The 15209-nt window shown below is 39.0% G+C and overlaps 1 protein-coding gene across 1 annotated transcript in view; it reads left to right on the top strand.

Moving 5' to 3' along the window:
* LMBR1 (limb development membrane protein 1) overlaps positions 1 to 15209 on the top strand; it is an 802485-nt gene that overhangs the window by 496190 nt on the left and 291086 nt on the right. The window contains exon 6 of the mRNA XM_086941490.1: positions 10939 to 11065. Coding sequence (XP_086797616.1) covers positions 10939 to 11065 — 127 coding nt within the window. The remainder of the gene's footprint in view (positions 1 to 10938; positions 11066 to 15209) is intronic.

The following is a 15209-nucleotide window of genomic DNA, read 5'->3' as shown; positions in this document are numbered from 1 at the left end:
ATAGGTCCTCTCTTGATGTGGAAGCAATCCGTTCCCTAGCGTGTTCTAAAACTGCAGGAGGGTATCCTCTCTCTTTGAATCTGTTACTTTGGGCTTCAATCTCCTTTTCACATGTGGCATTATCTGAAGTGATTCTTTTAATCCTCATAAACTGTGATAAAGGGAGATGTTGTTTCAAAGACATAGGATGCGCACTTGAGAAATGCAGGGCATTATTTACATCCGTAGGTTTTCGATATACTGAAGTGACTAGCCCTTTTTCTGTGTTGGAGATTTCTATATCCAAAAAGTGGATTTTGTCTTTTTGTATGTCATGAGTGAATTGTATTCTAGAATTTCGTGAATTCAGTGTAGTAATGCATGTTTCTAATTCTGGTTTGGAACCTTTCCAGATGACTAGAATATCGTCTATGTATCTATAGAATGCTGCTGTGTGTCTTTGCCAAGTTGGGTTTGTCAAGATGTATTTTTGTTCAAATAATGCCATGCATGTATTCGCATTGGACAGGGCCCGGGAAAGCCCATGGAGGTCCCTGTGCGTTGTAAATAGAAACGATCTTTCCACATGAAGTAGCTATGAAACAGGGAAAAGTGTAACAATTCCAATAAAAAAAACGAATGATCTGTATTCAAATCTGAGTTAAGGAGTCTCCATTCGACCGCCTCAATTCCCTCATTGTGGGGTATGGAGGTATAGAGTGCTGTGACATCTATTGTGCACATGAGCACGTCTTCCAAAAATACTGTGCGTATACTGTCTAATTTCATTAAGCAGTCCGTGGTATCTTTCACTTAGGTTGTCCATTCTTGAACCAGTGGTTGTAAAAAGTGGTCTATGTAGTGTCCTACTGCTTCGTGTATTGAATCACACCCTGCCACGATGGGCCTAAAGGGTGGACAATGGCTGTCTTTATGCATCTTTGGAATCATGTAGATCTTAGGGATTTTGGGTGTCTCATTTAGTAAAAACTTTCCAGTTTTATCATCAATGATTCCGTTCTCCATTGCTTTAGAAATTATGTTTGTAAGTATCCCGATCAGTTCTTTGGTTGGGTCATTGTCCAGAAGAATGTACGTGTCCATGTCTGATACATGTTGTTCTACGTTGCTTTCGTAAAAGTTTTTATCTAAAACTACTAAAGCTCCTCCCTTATCTGCTTGTTGAAAGGTAATGGAGTCATCCTGTCGTAGTTTGTTCAGAATGTGTATTTCTTTGTTCGTCAAATTGGAATCCGTTTGTTTGTTGTACTTGATTTGTTCTAGATCTTTCTGAAGTAGAAGTTCGTAGGTATCCAGAGATTTATGTGAGATCGATGAAATAAACCGACTTCTGGAACGAAATTTACTGGGTGCTTGTGTACTTTCTTCACTTGAAGGTAAAGTTGAGAAAAACCATTTCAGTCGTAAATTTTAGTGTAAATTAAAATAAAGAGATCTCCGTTTCTAGTGCATTCGATGAGTAGGTTGGCACAAAAGATGTTCCTTTGTTAAGTACTCGTGTTTCTTCTCTATTTAATGTTCTAGTTGAGATGTTCATGACCAGTGATCCTATTTTTTCCTTGCCGGTCTGCCTTCGTTTGTTTTTTGCTGTTTTTCCCCTTCTTGTGGGACCTCTGGTATGGGGGTGCTTTTGTCCGATGGTGCTTTGGGAGCCGGGCCCTCGGCTAAAAAAGACTGTGATGGTGATGTTGTGGCCAGACTCGTCATTGCGGTTTCTCTTTGAGTTGAAATTAATGTTGGTTTAGGACGTTGTAAAGTGAGGTCCTGATCAGTTACCAAGCTCTCTTCAGAAGAATTAGGGTTAGTAGTTGGTTTTGTTGAGAATCTTTTATGTGCATAACTTTCTGCCCATGAATATACCTCGTCTACCTTGTAGTCGATGGTGTCTCTTCGAAATTTTCGAATTTTTCTTTCGTGTACCTCTTTTGCATGTTTGTCCAGTCGGTTGTTTATGTCTTCCAGTACTTTGTCCCACTCTCCTTCTTCCATTTTCTGCGATATTTCTTCCTTCAGTTGATTTATGTCTGTATTCAATGCAGTTAGTATTGTTGAAATTACTTCTATTATTAGTAATATTAGGTCTAGCGAACATTTATTGAGAATAGCATACCATCTTGACATGAAGGCTTTATTGAATTTGAATAGCATGCGTTTGAGGGCTATTCTTAGTCCTCTAGGGATTCTTTTCACTTTGTGGTACTCTATTAGAGTGGTCGCGTGGAGACGTTGATTAATCTCTTTCCTGAGTAAGTATTCTAGTTGTCTTAATTGTTGTGTTGTGTTGCCTGTGGATGCTCTATAATCTCTGACTTCTCTAACTAGTGCGTATATTGATTCTGCCTCATCGGAAGTGTATGCTTTAGTGTCAGCTTGATTAGATGTCAGGTCTGCAATGTCTTTCCAAGACATGTTTTACGGGTGCAAAACACTGTTTTGGTCCGATCTGATAAATATTAAATGAAATAAATGTGCTTGTACACCTTACTTTTATTCTTAACCCTATTTAAAAAAAATTCATATGATTCTAGTGTTCGTGTGCGTGCCACTGTTCTATAAGGAGAGTTCAGACCCTTGTACTCCCTTTATATTCAAATGCGAAGGAGACTGCGGAACCCCACAGTCTAGATACAGTGCACAGCTTTAAAGACAATGATGATCGTCTCAAAACATTTTTTAACTGATGATTAAGCAACAAATTAATATGCTGGCTGTACATTGGCTACAAGCATCGCATTCTATACCACAACTACGTTTTACCATTCTTGAACACATTTCCTACACACCAGGGATAGACATTCACAACGCTTTAGCATGCAGAGAAACATACTGGATAAAATTGCTAGGTACAGTAGCACCGGGGGGTCTTAACGACCATTATGAAATGATCTGTTACCTATGAATGATTAATAATCAGTTACGAACAAAAGTATTGATCTAGAATGAACTCTACACCATGTGTGTTAGGAAGAAGCATTTTTCTTTTCCATTAGCATTTAAAATCCATTTATTTATAATTTCATTAGGGTCTAAAAACATGTTTTTGCGAGTATATGAAGAGACGCAAGCGACTAATCTTACTGAGAACATAAGACACCGGAGGCCAAACTACACACGGATAGTCATTTTATAAGGAACAATAAAGTTTTCAATCTAGCGCTTTTTTTTCGACATACCAACAGCAACGTGATACTTTCGTTGAAAATCTTATACACAGGAATTTATTTTACATTCAGTAGTTTATTATTGGTAAAATCCTTTTTTGATTCATGTTTAAAAGACATTGTCATCCAAGGTAGACTTTCATTAGCGAGTTGAGAACTTATTTATTGAAAGTTAATGTAAAAGAGAGACTGTCTCTTTAAAACTGCATTGCACGCTGGGACAGCTTCCAGTCTGCGCATTTCACGGAAGACGGAGAAGGATTGACTCTCCCAGCCGAAATCTTAAAATTCGAGTAAGTGGAGACTCTGTTCACTTTAGAACTTTAAATTCATCTGAGTAGCTGCAACACCCTAAAAGCGGTTTATTAAACTCGCATTATTATCTTAAACAGATCCCGCACGACTTTGAAGAAACGCCATAGAGGACAGCGTTAGCCGACTCCCAAGGGAACCTCCACCCCTTTCGGGAGGTAAATAAATGTTAGAAGAACCTACTGTACTGAAATACTTTTTATATCACCCCTCAGTACCACGGCTAATAGTGTATTATACCATTAGGCACTACAAAAATTGTAACGTGAATCGACAGCTGATTGTAATGGAGCTCGCACAAGCCTCCAGCTAGCAATTACCTTGCACCGCAAGGAGCGGTAAGAATAATACAGTCAAGTTCGTTTGTCACACGAGGGGATTCTAAAAGTTTGAACACTATAGGGCTAAGGTGCAAAAAAAGGGTGGCTATATAATCAACTCTGCACACTAAAACCCGCTACTTTTTTTCATCTCTTAAATTTTACTACTTTAATTTTACCCAGCATGCGGTTAACACCTAATTTGAGCACTATATAAGCTTCCCCATGATGTCCTTTTCACATTTCATGTAGAATCCTGGAGAGTGCTTTTTCAAAACTACATCGGTGTTTTTTTTAAACATTGCATACGTATGCATGAACTATTTTTCTGAGTAATAGTTATTTTTCACAGTACTAAAATGAAACCTATTGTGTTGAAGGTCACCTATGGATGCAAGAGTATGAAAATTCATCACTAACGCATTGTATAATTATAATATCCCCTGAAGAAGGGTCAGATAGACCCGAAATGCATTGGGATTCTTCTCTAGAATTTTGAATTTTGAAAACAAATTTCTTTCTTTGCATGTCTTATTTACAAATGCAATATAGGATGTTACATAACAAATTATGTGTTTGGAAGTAGAGAATATGAATATATGAATGGTACATAACGTGATAATCAATGCTGAAACAAATAGCATGTTTATGCGAAAGATAAAAGAAATGTTGAAAATGATAAAAACATGAGAGTTTGTATATTAATTTGTTGCTAAATCATCAGTTAAAAATGTTTTGAGACAATCATCATTGTCTTTAAAGCTGTGCACTGTATCTAGACTGTGGGGTTCCGCAGTCTCCTTCGCATTTGAATATAAAAGGAGTACAAGGGTCTGAACTCTCCTTATAGAACAGTGGCACGCACACGAACACTAGAATCATATGAATTTTTTTTAAATAGGGTTAAGAATAAAAGTAAGGTGTGCAAGCACATTCATCTCATTTAAAATTTCATTTAAAATTCATTAATTATTTGGCATCCTATCACCCAGACAGACTCCAGTTGAACAGCACAAAGTAACTTGGAGTAACCAATGACTGTTATATATTTTTCAATAATTCGGTTGTTTAACTGGCAGAGAAGATATAAAATACTGTTATATCAACAAACTATATATTTAAAGAGGAGGATCAAACTTAAATAGGTGATCTCCAGCTTCCAATACGCAGTAAAAAAACAGAAGAAACATGGATGGTTCACAAATTCCCTTCATGTGCTACAAGTGTAACATCTCCTTCACATAAAGCATCCTTTTCAATCTAGGAAGAGGACTCGGTTCATAGTATTCACATAATTATTAAGCATGCCAATACATCCAACATATACTATTTCTGCTGCTTTTTTCCTCTAGAAATGAATTAAATAACGTTCCTTTGAGAAAAGAAGAACTAATATCTGAATCTATGCATGCTCTGCATTCGGTTCTCTGTTACACTCTTATACGCTTGGAGAATTATCTAAGAGACACTGATCAAGGGTCCAGTTTGCTGATAATCACTCTGCAAATATTGGTAGCCTTTAAAACATCTTGAATACACTATTTTCTTTCTGTATTCCCGACTAAAAATTTACCATACTCACCTCGGCCCATAATCAAGAACACATTTTCCTAGTCAGGTAACCTATGCGCTGACTACCAGATATTTTATTCTACTAGGCCCTGTACCATTGACTTACCACTTCTTGTCACTGGTACCTATAACCTATTGGATCAGGGAGTTAGTTTTAAAGACAGTTCAATAAACAAAAAACATTTGCACTCTTATAATAACCACAGACTCGGGAAGTTTTAAAACTCTTTATCTAAATTTCATCAAAGGTCATGATCCACAGATTGAAAGCAATAAGACCATCAATAATCAAAATCAGAAATAGTGTATAACTACCCAAAAGATATATTATGCCAATCATTTAGCAAAAGAATAACGGGAAGGTAAGAACCAGGAACAAGCTTATTTGATTAAACAGACTTCGCACAATTTTCTAAGGGTAGGAAAAAGAAGGAACATACTAAATAACACAGTTTTATGCAAGTTAACGTTACAAGTTGAAACGTTGCAGTTATGGTCAACCTTCAAAATACGTTGAAACCCCTAAATCTGCAAAATTCAGCTGTGCAATGTTTACATGAATTCTGGCAATCTAACAGTTTTCACATGGAAGGGTAGTATGTAGTTTCTGGAGCAGCTAGTTCTCTAGTTAATTTGGCAATATTGCGTAAAACGGATTGTTCTTAGTCAGATAACTTTTGGCAGCATGGATCTTGGAGTTTAATTATGTTTAATTTGGTAAAAGAATGCGTTTCACTAAATTAATGCTTTATAACAATGTACTTTTCTCTCAGGACTTACACATTTATCTGCTCACCAAAGTGTTGCAGGAATTAAGGACATTTCTTTAGATTTTTTTTTTACTAATATATTAATTATGGAAGCTCTCGATGGAAAGTTCTCACATAAACCTCTTACTATTGAATGACACTTAACAGGAACTTACATAGAATGCATGCAAGAGATAAAAATTCTGAATGGAAGAGGGAATATTTTAGGTACTGAGAAATTAGATGCGTTCTACTCGGTGGTAGTCAGCGGGGATAAATCTGGCGCGTACATGCAATTTGCTCCAAATAATTCTTCATACAGATTATATGATACCTTCTCATCATTGTTAAGCCTAGTAATGATGCTCATTTCAAAATACTTAAGTGATCACGGTTTATAACATGCTAGGTTAGAGTTTTCTATCAATATGCCCTAAGGTGGTATGTCAGTGAACATCAAGAAAATTGTATTGTTTTGGGTTCCTAAATAAGGAAGATGTTTTGATAATCTCTTACATATATAAAGTACAGAGGGAGCGTCTTTAAGACCCATATTATTGCTTAGTTTGAGTTCTTAATGGAAAAACTGACCAAACTAAAAGAAAAAGTTTTACCATGAACGAAAGAGCTTTCTCAAGGCCTTTGGATGGAAGTAAATAGACTAATAAAAGGCCTGCCCACACAAACGCAGTGGAATAAGTTATTACATATACATTATATTTTGAATAATAAAACAAAAAAAGCTATCTTGTCATTTGAAAGGTTCTTGCAAAAGACGAAGAAGGAGCTAAGAAGGAGGGTGGAAGATAAACTGCGGTGATTTTTAAGAGCGGTATCACAAGAAAAAGGTTCACACAGATATTGGCAAAGTATAGGAAAAGACCCTAGTTATCAAGTCTGTAGGCATGAAGTCCCGGTCCCAGACATAATGGGTTGGAATATGTCACCTGGTTGTATACTCACTATACAAACATTAGTGCATAAACTAGACAACAGGAAAACACATCTAAAGTAATTAGCGTCATTACTCCTCCACTGCTGACAGAAGTAATACATTGCATTAAATTCTGAAGATTGCCCTCGCACCAGAGACCAGATGAAATCATGATCTTTTTCATAAAGAGAAAAGGTAATGCCAGGGTTTTTTTCTGACTACCACATTTTTAAAAATGTATTATCAGCTATATTAATAAATACCATCAGGGAAAGGTGGCTATGTATTGCTCCCAGTACACAGAAAATAAGGCAAAGATAAGAAACCGAACTATTGTCCTTTTAATTAACTTGAATGCATCTGAAAAGATACTCTGCAAATGTATCTTCGAAATTTTTAAAACAATAGGTGGAGAATAATGCCCTAAGAATGGTTCATTTTGGCCCAAACCCCTAGGCTTTCCTCATTGTTCTCATGATTTTCCATCTGTACTACAAAACACCATGCTGCTTCTCCTAAAATTAGATAGTTGCAACGTATGACCAGACACTATTTGACTTACAACACAGACTTCAGCTATTAATAAATTATCCACAAAACGTTTTTTTAAACATAAATGTCAAAAAAAGCAGAGTGATCATATTTATGAAAATTCACACATAGGTGAACTCTAAATAGTTAGCTGGGCTCAGTGAATTGAAAAGTGTTAGGTCTATCTGGGGTGAATATGTATCTTAATGTGTCTGTTCAGGCCCATATAAATCACTAACAGAAAAAAGCTATTGCACATGGAAGTGCCCCTTGAAGCTTTTACACTGACGTGCAAAAAAGGCCACTTCCTCATCTATTTAGTACACAAAGCCAGAATTCCTCAGAGTGTATTATATGGGGTAGAATGTGTTCCACAAAGAAAATGTGATTGGGAAGTCCTTTTTAGGTCTCGCCTGTCAATGCGCATGCGCATTGAGCTTGCGAGAATATGGGGGCTTAAACAGACTTCAACCAACTTGCAAGTCGATGGCGATTCCTTGCAGTGCCCGTGAAATTCAAGCTCAATGCGCATGCGCATTGACATTAAAAGTGCGTGCACATGTCCCCAGCCGCCTGCCTTGCATTACACATCAAAGGCAGCCCAGCCTCCCTCCCGCAGCCCCTGCTGCTTCACACCCTCATCGCAGCCTGAAATCGCCGTCTGTTCCCTCAGCCGCACTCCTCCCACACCCCCGCTCCGCCCCCTACCCTACCTGCCGTGTCGCATTTCTTCTCCCCCCTCCCCACAGCAATGCCCTCCGCCTTGGCTCGCTAAACTACTCGCTGCCTCCTCCCGCTCTCCTTAATCCGCTGTAAACAGCCTTGGGCATTCAATGTTTACTCATCCTCATTTTTATCCACTAAAATAGTGATACCTTCACCTCCATTGTATATATTATACTTTCAATTCATTGGAAGTGAACTTCAGAAAATGTTATAACTGAGTCCAGAAACAAATCCGTCAATGACCTTTGATAAACATAAAAAGTCGTCAACGTTTGGAGCATGGCAGCAAGCTGCATTCATAACACCCTGTACAGAGCATAGAATTTGGCTCTGCAAATCACAGTGCTTAGGATGATGCATTTATGTAAAGCTATTCACTTCTTGTTAAATTCAGGGTGAATCCTGGGAGTGAAGCACACAGAGTCTGTTTGTCTGTTACACTTAAGAGCGGGAAGGCAGAGTTCAGATAGTATTACTGAGTTATTCTATATGTTTGTTCATTGTTATGCAACTCGGTTATACTCTGTAAAATAAGTTAAAAAAATAAATACGTTTCAATCACAGCATCATGTGGCTCGCACAGTCAGAAGGCAATAAGCTGAAAATCACCTAAAAATTATCATCACTAGACAGAGATTCTAAGTCAATTTAAAACATCTCAGAGGCTGCACCAGAGGAGTCGAAGGACTTATTATCGTTAAGTGTTGATGACTGTCTTCTTTATGCCCAACTAACCAGTTGGGATCAGAAAGTTCTCCAACACAGGACCTTTCAGAGATTTCCCTGCTGCACACTCCTGCTCTCTAGAGATGTGGCCTAACGACCAGAGCTGCCATCTAAGTCACGTAAATACAAAACATGTTGCATTCCAAATGCTATAGGTGTCACATTCGTGAAAGTTATAACTATTGGCATTGTAAATGACAAAACTATCGATTTAGCTATTTTAAAAAGAAACAAATAAATAAAATATTTGTCATTTACAAGACCAATAGCTCCAACTTTTCCAATGCGAGACCTATTGCATTTCCAATGCTTGTTTAAATTCTATCTCTCTTTATGCTGCACTTTCTTCAGACTCTCTCTCCGTCTTGAAGTCAAATTGATTAGTGACCAGCATAAAGCTTTGGCGGCAATCCGGAGATGGACCTACTGGTTTTACCATGCACCTACTTACTCTTGGCCAGAGTTAATCCGGAGTAAATTATTGACTGTCACAAGTGAAAGTTACTCTCTCCAAAAGAATATAATGGAAACATTTGTATGTTTTGATTTGCAGGAAAGAGTACTATAATTTGTTCACTGTAAAGAACGCTTATATAGTAATCAAGAAAGGTACAAATAATTTCAACTTCATGCAAGATAAAAGTCTCTTTTTCTAAGCTTTATACCATATTTGGAAATCTGCTGTGCTTAAAGTCAACCATATTTGATCGAGCTATTGTACATACATTAATTGGATTTTATATGAATCTATTATCTGACGCTCTCCCTCTAGGATCCTGCACTGGAAGTTGAAAGGGCTTGAGTAGTTAGGACCCTGTGCACGATAGAGGTACAGGATTGAAAGGTTTGTACTGTATGCACTCCCGTAAGACTGGGAGAAGTGTGCTCATAAGGAATAGGGGTACAAATTAGACATAAGCTCTGAGCATTGCACAATTCCCGCCTACGATAACAGATTGCAATTGTGTCTGTATATTTTGTAAATGTTTTATAGATACAGATATTCAAGGATGGATTCAAAGTCAGTAGATTTTGGTTTAATCATTTTGTATACTTTATATTTTCAATATTTTATGGAGTTTAATTATTTGAGGATGGATATCCATTTGGTGTCGGACACCATTGTATCTGTATTTCTGTGATTTGTCATCGCTTTTGTGAGAACAACAAATCTTTATAAACTGAACATGTCAGGCAGTTGTATTACTGAACATTTAGAGTTTTTTTTAATATATTAAAGTGGCATAGACAAAAAGTGGTGAATGATAGTTTCATGTTCTATAGAATTTGGCATTATCATAGAAAGTTAAGCCTTATTTCCATTTTAATTTAAGAGAAAGGGTGTGCATTACAGTTTTGTTGCTATCTAAAGCTTTCCATTTAGTTCTAGCCTAAACTGCTTAAGCTGTCTAACTGGCCTCATTTAATTGAAAATACATGCACGCACATATGCATAGAGGGGGCCAAGCCCATCCTCTTCATCAATCGGCTTTTAAATCCATCATTCTCATTTTGCGTCTGCCCATCATAGCACACAGCATGAAACATGGGTTAGGACACTTCAGCCTACGGCCCTCTTGCACAGTGAGTGAAGTTATTTTGCTTGATCAGATTACTATTTCAATGTTCACATTTTGATCCCTCGGAACTCCCAGATTCAACAGGGTAATTGGTAACAAATATTTTGAATTGTGTAAGGGGCTTGAAACCAAAAATAATTTGAAATCTTAACTTTATATCCTAATTAATAAAAAAAATGCACGAGCAATACAAAAATCTGCATTCTCTATTTTCCAGGGGAGTCTTAAATGAATTCCTATGCCACAATTCTTTCTCCTCAATGTTGCTTCTTTTTGTTTTGTCTGTGTCGAAAGTAACTACATAACCTATTTGTTTCATTTTTCTAGGGGATTAGAGCTCGCATATTGGAAACTGTTGTTATGCTGATTCTCCTTGCACTTCTTATTCTCGGAATCGTATGGGTGGCTTCAGCTCTCATTGACAATAGTCCTGCCAGCTTGGAGTCTCTGTACGGTAGGCCCGTTACCAATTACAGTACACTGTGCTGCTTGTTGTTTTTGCATTTGTTGACGTATAATCAATTAACATACGTTTCTTAATGTTAATAAATCGCATTTTGCCTCTAATATTATTTACAGAAAGGTAAGTCGAAGGGATACAGCTTTTATCCTGACCTGTTTGCACATATAATGTGCATGTATATAAATACTAAAGAAATGTTTGCTAGTTGTGAACTGTGTTTTTCCGGGATTAGGACACAAGTAAGAAAGAGGGTGTAAAAAGATTGGGTCGTAATGGTACAGAGGAATGAAAAGCTAACTTTTTATGGTGTCTTTATTGATTTTTGAATTTTAAATAGCAAAAAGGTGCACTGAAAATAAATTTAGTTCTGCTGCAGAGCAAAGTATGGAATAAATAATGAGTCCAACTGGATGTGAGATGTACAACCAGTGGTGGCTCCTCCGCTGAGGCGGAGGAGCGTGGCCTCACCGCATCAGCTGCAAGCTGAATATGAAAAATAAACTAATTCTAAAGTGCTTTATTATCATTTTAGTTTTTTGTATTCAGCTTGCATCTGAAGCCAGGTCTGCCGGATGGCTACCTGCGTCACAGGGGGAGGAGTGGTGAGAGCACGTAAAGTGCTTATGACGCTTTGGCCAGCCGTCTTGGGCCAGCCAGAGTGTCATGCGCACTGTGCATGTTCTCCATGCAGGCTGCATTACATAAACAACGGGCTGGCACTTCTTGATCAAACGGAAAGAAAATTAGGCATTCTCAACTCTGGAACCCAGCAGTACTGCTAAGTGTATAAAGAATTCTGAATGACTGGCTCCTGAAACAAGCTTGACTTTCTCAGCGTATCCTCTTAAGGTTCACAAAGCATTCATGTCCCCCTTAGAGAATTCAGAGTTCCTGGTTTAGATCTTGGGAATTTGAGTTACTAATTCATGTGGAAGATTATCATTATTTTTAACAGTTAAACATCTTCCAGAAATAGATGAACCTAACTAGAAAACTTGGCCAAACTAGGAAAAACGTTAGCTAAATATTTAATCTTTAAATTCCTTCATCCAATTGGTAGTTTCATTGGCAGATTTCTTGGTAGGAGGTTTGTGGGACAGCAGTTGCCCTCTTGAAAGGCTATAGCCTGCGAAATTACCACTCGATGAACTCTCTGCCTTCCTGGGCCCAGAAGCCAGACCTTTGCCTCCCAAGATCAGGGCCAGCAAGTCAGACAGGGTTGTGTACAGGATCTCTGGAGTAGTGCTGAGAAACAAAACCGTTCTTAACCCCTCCCACGCTGGTGACGGAACCGCTCCGTCACGCCCCTCGGGTGGGCTGTGCAGGTGACGGAGCGGTTCCGCCACGGCCCGTCGCCGCGCCTGCACGGTGCTGCTTTCGCGCCTGCGCAGCGCGTTCTATTGAGTGGGCGGGGCCGTGACGGAACCGCTCTGTCACAAGCACAGCCCACCCGAGGGGCGTGACGGAGCGGTTCCGTCACCAGTGTGAGAGCGGCGAGCGCCCGCCCCTTAGCGCTGCGGCGGAATTGCCGCAGCAGCGAAAGGGTTACATTAGTTTACTCACAGACAGTACAGAGTAGATATTCTAAAATTTAATTTTCCACTAAAGTTGTCAAAAATCTACTTTCAATAGATACATAAACAAAAGAAGAGTGTCCGTCAGTAAGGCGTAAGTCTGATCGAGATAGCACGTATAGATATGAGGCCAGCTGTGGTTGGTCAGAAGGCTGGACTAACTTTCAAGAAAAACTCGTGATTTTTTCAGGAAACCCTCACTCACCCTAGTGGTGACATGCTTCATCATCGGGTCCACTCGGGAGATCGAGTACCTCCCGAGTGTGCTACGACGCCAGGAGACTGCGGAGCAGGTTTTTGTGAGAGTTTAGAGTGAAAAAAGTGTAGTTAAAAATGTCAGCGGTTGTCCCAAAAAATCATTTATTCGCTGGTCAACTTGACATATTAAAATTAAGAGCTATGTGCAGGGAAACTATCCAAAAGAAATACAGGTGTTTCCCTGTTAGGAGAAGGTCAACATGTTTCTGCCCTTTAAGTGTATGAGTTTACAGGGCTTTCGTCAGGACCAGTAAGTGGGTGTTACCTCAACAGGTATAGGCGCGCTAAGGCCTACCCTGCTGTAGGTAGTGAAAGTTAAAACAGTGGCACTATGTGTAAAAATAGGTGCGTGAAAATACAAACCAAAAGGCTTGGGGATTTACCTCTTTTGCGAGGAGCCCAGAAGTTTGTATTCAGTATGAACCACGCCCCATAGATTCACGAGATCCAGCGGGGACAGCTAGGTGCCGAGAGGGTGCTGAGCGTTGCGGGCGGTGTGCCATTGTCGCTCCCACCCCCCCTCTGAATCTATGGGGCGTGGTTCATACTGAATACAAACTTCTGGGCTCCTCGCAAAAGAGGTAAATCCCCAAGCCTTTTGGTTTGTATTTTCACGCACCTATTTTTACACATAGTGCCACTGTTTTAACTTTCACTACCTACAGCAGGGTAGGCCTTAGCGCGCCTATACCTGTTGAGGTAACACCCACTTACTGGTCCTGACGAAAGCCCTGTAAACTCATACACTTAAAGGGCAGAAACATGTTGACCTTCTCCTAACAGGGAAACACCTGTATTTCTTTTGGATAGTTTCCCTGCACATAGCTCTTAATTTTAATATGTCAAGTTGACCAGCGAATAAATGATTTTTTGGGACAACCGCTGACATTTTTAACTACACTTTTTTCACTCTTCACTCTCACAAAAACCTGCTCCGCAGTCTCCTGGCGTCGTAGCACACTCGGGAGGTACTCGATCTCCCGAGTGGACCCGATGATGAAGCATGTCACCACTAGGGTGAGTGAGGGTTTCCTGAAAAAATCACGAGTTTTTCTTGAAAGTTAGTCCAGCCTTCTGACCAACCACAGCTGGCCTCATATCTATACGTGCTATCTCGATCAGACTTACGCCTTACTGACGGACACTCTTCTTTTGTTTATGTATCTATTGATTGGGGACTAAGAGTGCCCTTGAACCCTGTCTCTCCCTTTGTTGACCGAAAAATCTACTTTCACCTATAAATTAGAATTTTGAAACCAGGTAAAAATAACTCTTAATGAATGCCCTAGCTTTTTCTTCAATAATTATTTTATTCATACCTAGGTCTGTCCTTTAAAAATACAGCTTTACAACCTTGGTGAAAGGAGCTTTTGGGAAATTCATCATTGTGCAGACATACTTTTCCAGATTCCTAGTGTGCTACTTAATTTTTCTTATACTTTAGGCACCCCCTACCCAGTGGGCATAAATGGCACACTTTAGATATAAATTAGCTGACATATAAAATAGCAATTTCTGCTTGGAAAAGAAGTCCTACATTTTTGTTCTATATGTGTGTGTTGGAAATGCATACTTTAACCCACATATGATATACGATGTAACTTCCACGCTACTGGTGCAGTTTTTGAGCAAACATACAGACCTTACTGGAAAATGAAATACCTGTATTGTGTGAAACCAATTTAACAGTAGAATATTGGCGACAGAGTACATGCACTGTGGCATTGAGTGACAGCCTAGAAAGTCATAATACCAGCAAACTTAGAGTCCTTAAAAAGACAAAAAATCCATGGTGATTATTCTGCACAAACATATTAATCTGCATGGCTGATTTTGAAATCCTCATTTCTTTTTCAGGCTGAGCATAGACTAACCGACTTCTTCATGTGTAGACTAATACTTCTTGTAAATGTTTTAGAGGATAGATAGCCTTCTTGCTTTCCATCTCTGTTGGTACGAGAATGTAACCTGCATAATAAACTGACGTACACACCTGCCCTGAGTGCCTGACTGCTGGTGAAACTGGCATCCTGACTTATAATTTGGCCCTGGAGTCACACTAATCTAGCATTTATGTGGAAGCCTAGGCCTGTCCCTGATAATGGGAGGTGCTGAATTTGTCTTAGACCTGGAAGGGCTTACCAGTTGTGCCTTCATAGTGGGTATTGGACTGCTGTAAAGCCTGGATGCCTAACATAAAGTGGTGGCGGCAGCATACCATGTTTTGTGAATCATTAGTATGATCAAATCTTTTTTTCTGTCTTAAGGAGAGGTGAGCCTACTGGCTCCTATCATGTAAAGTT

Source organism: Lissotriton vulgaris, chromosome 10, assembly GCF_964263255.1.
Source record: "Lissotriton vulgaris chromosome 10, aLisVul1.2, whole genome shotgun sequence".
NCBI classification, from domain to species: domain Eukaryota; kingdom Metazoa; phylum Chordata; class Amphibia; order Caudata; family Salamandridae; genus Lissotriton; species Lissotriton vulgaris.
The sequence above is the reverse complement of the archived record's forward strand: the minus strand, read 5'-3'. Positions and strand labels throughout refer to the sequence as shown.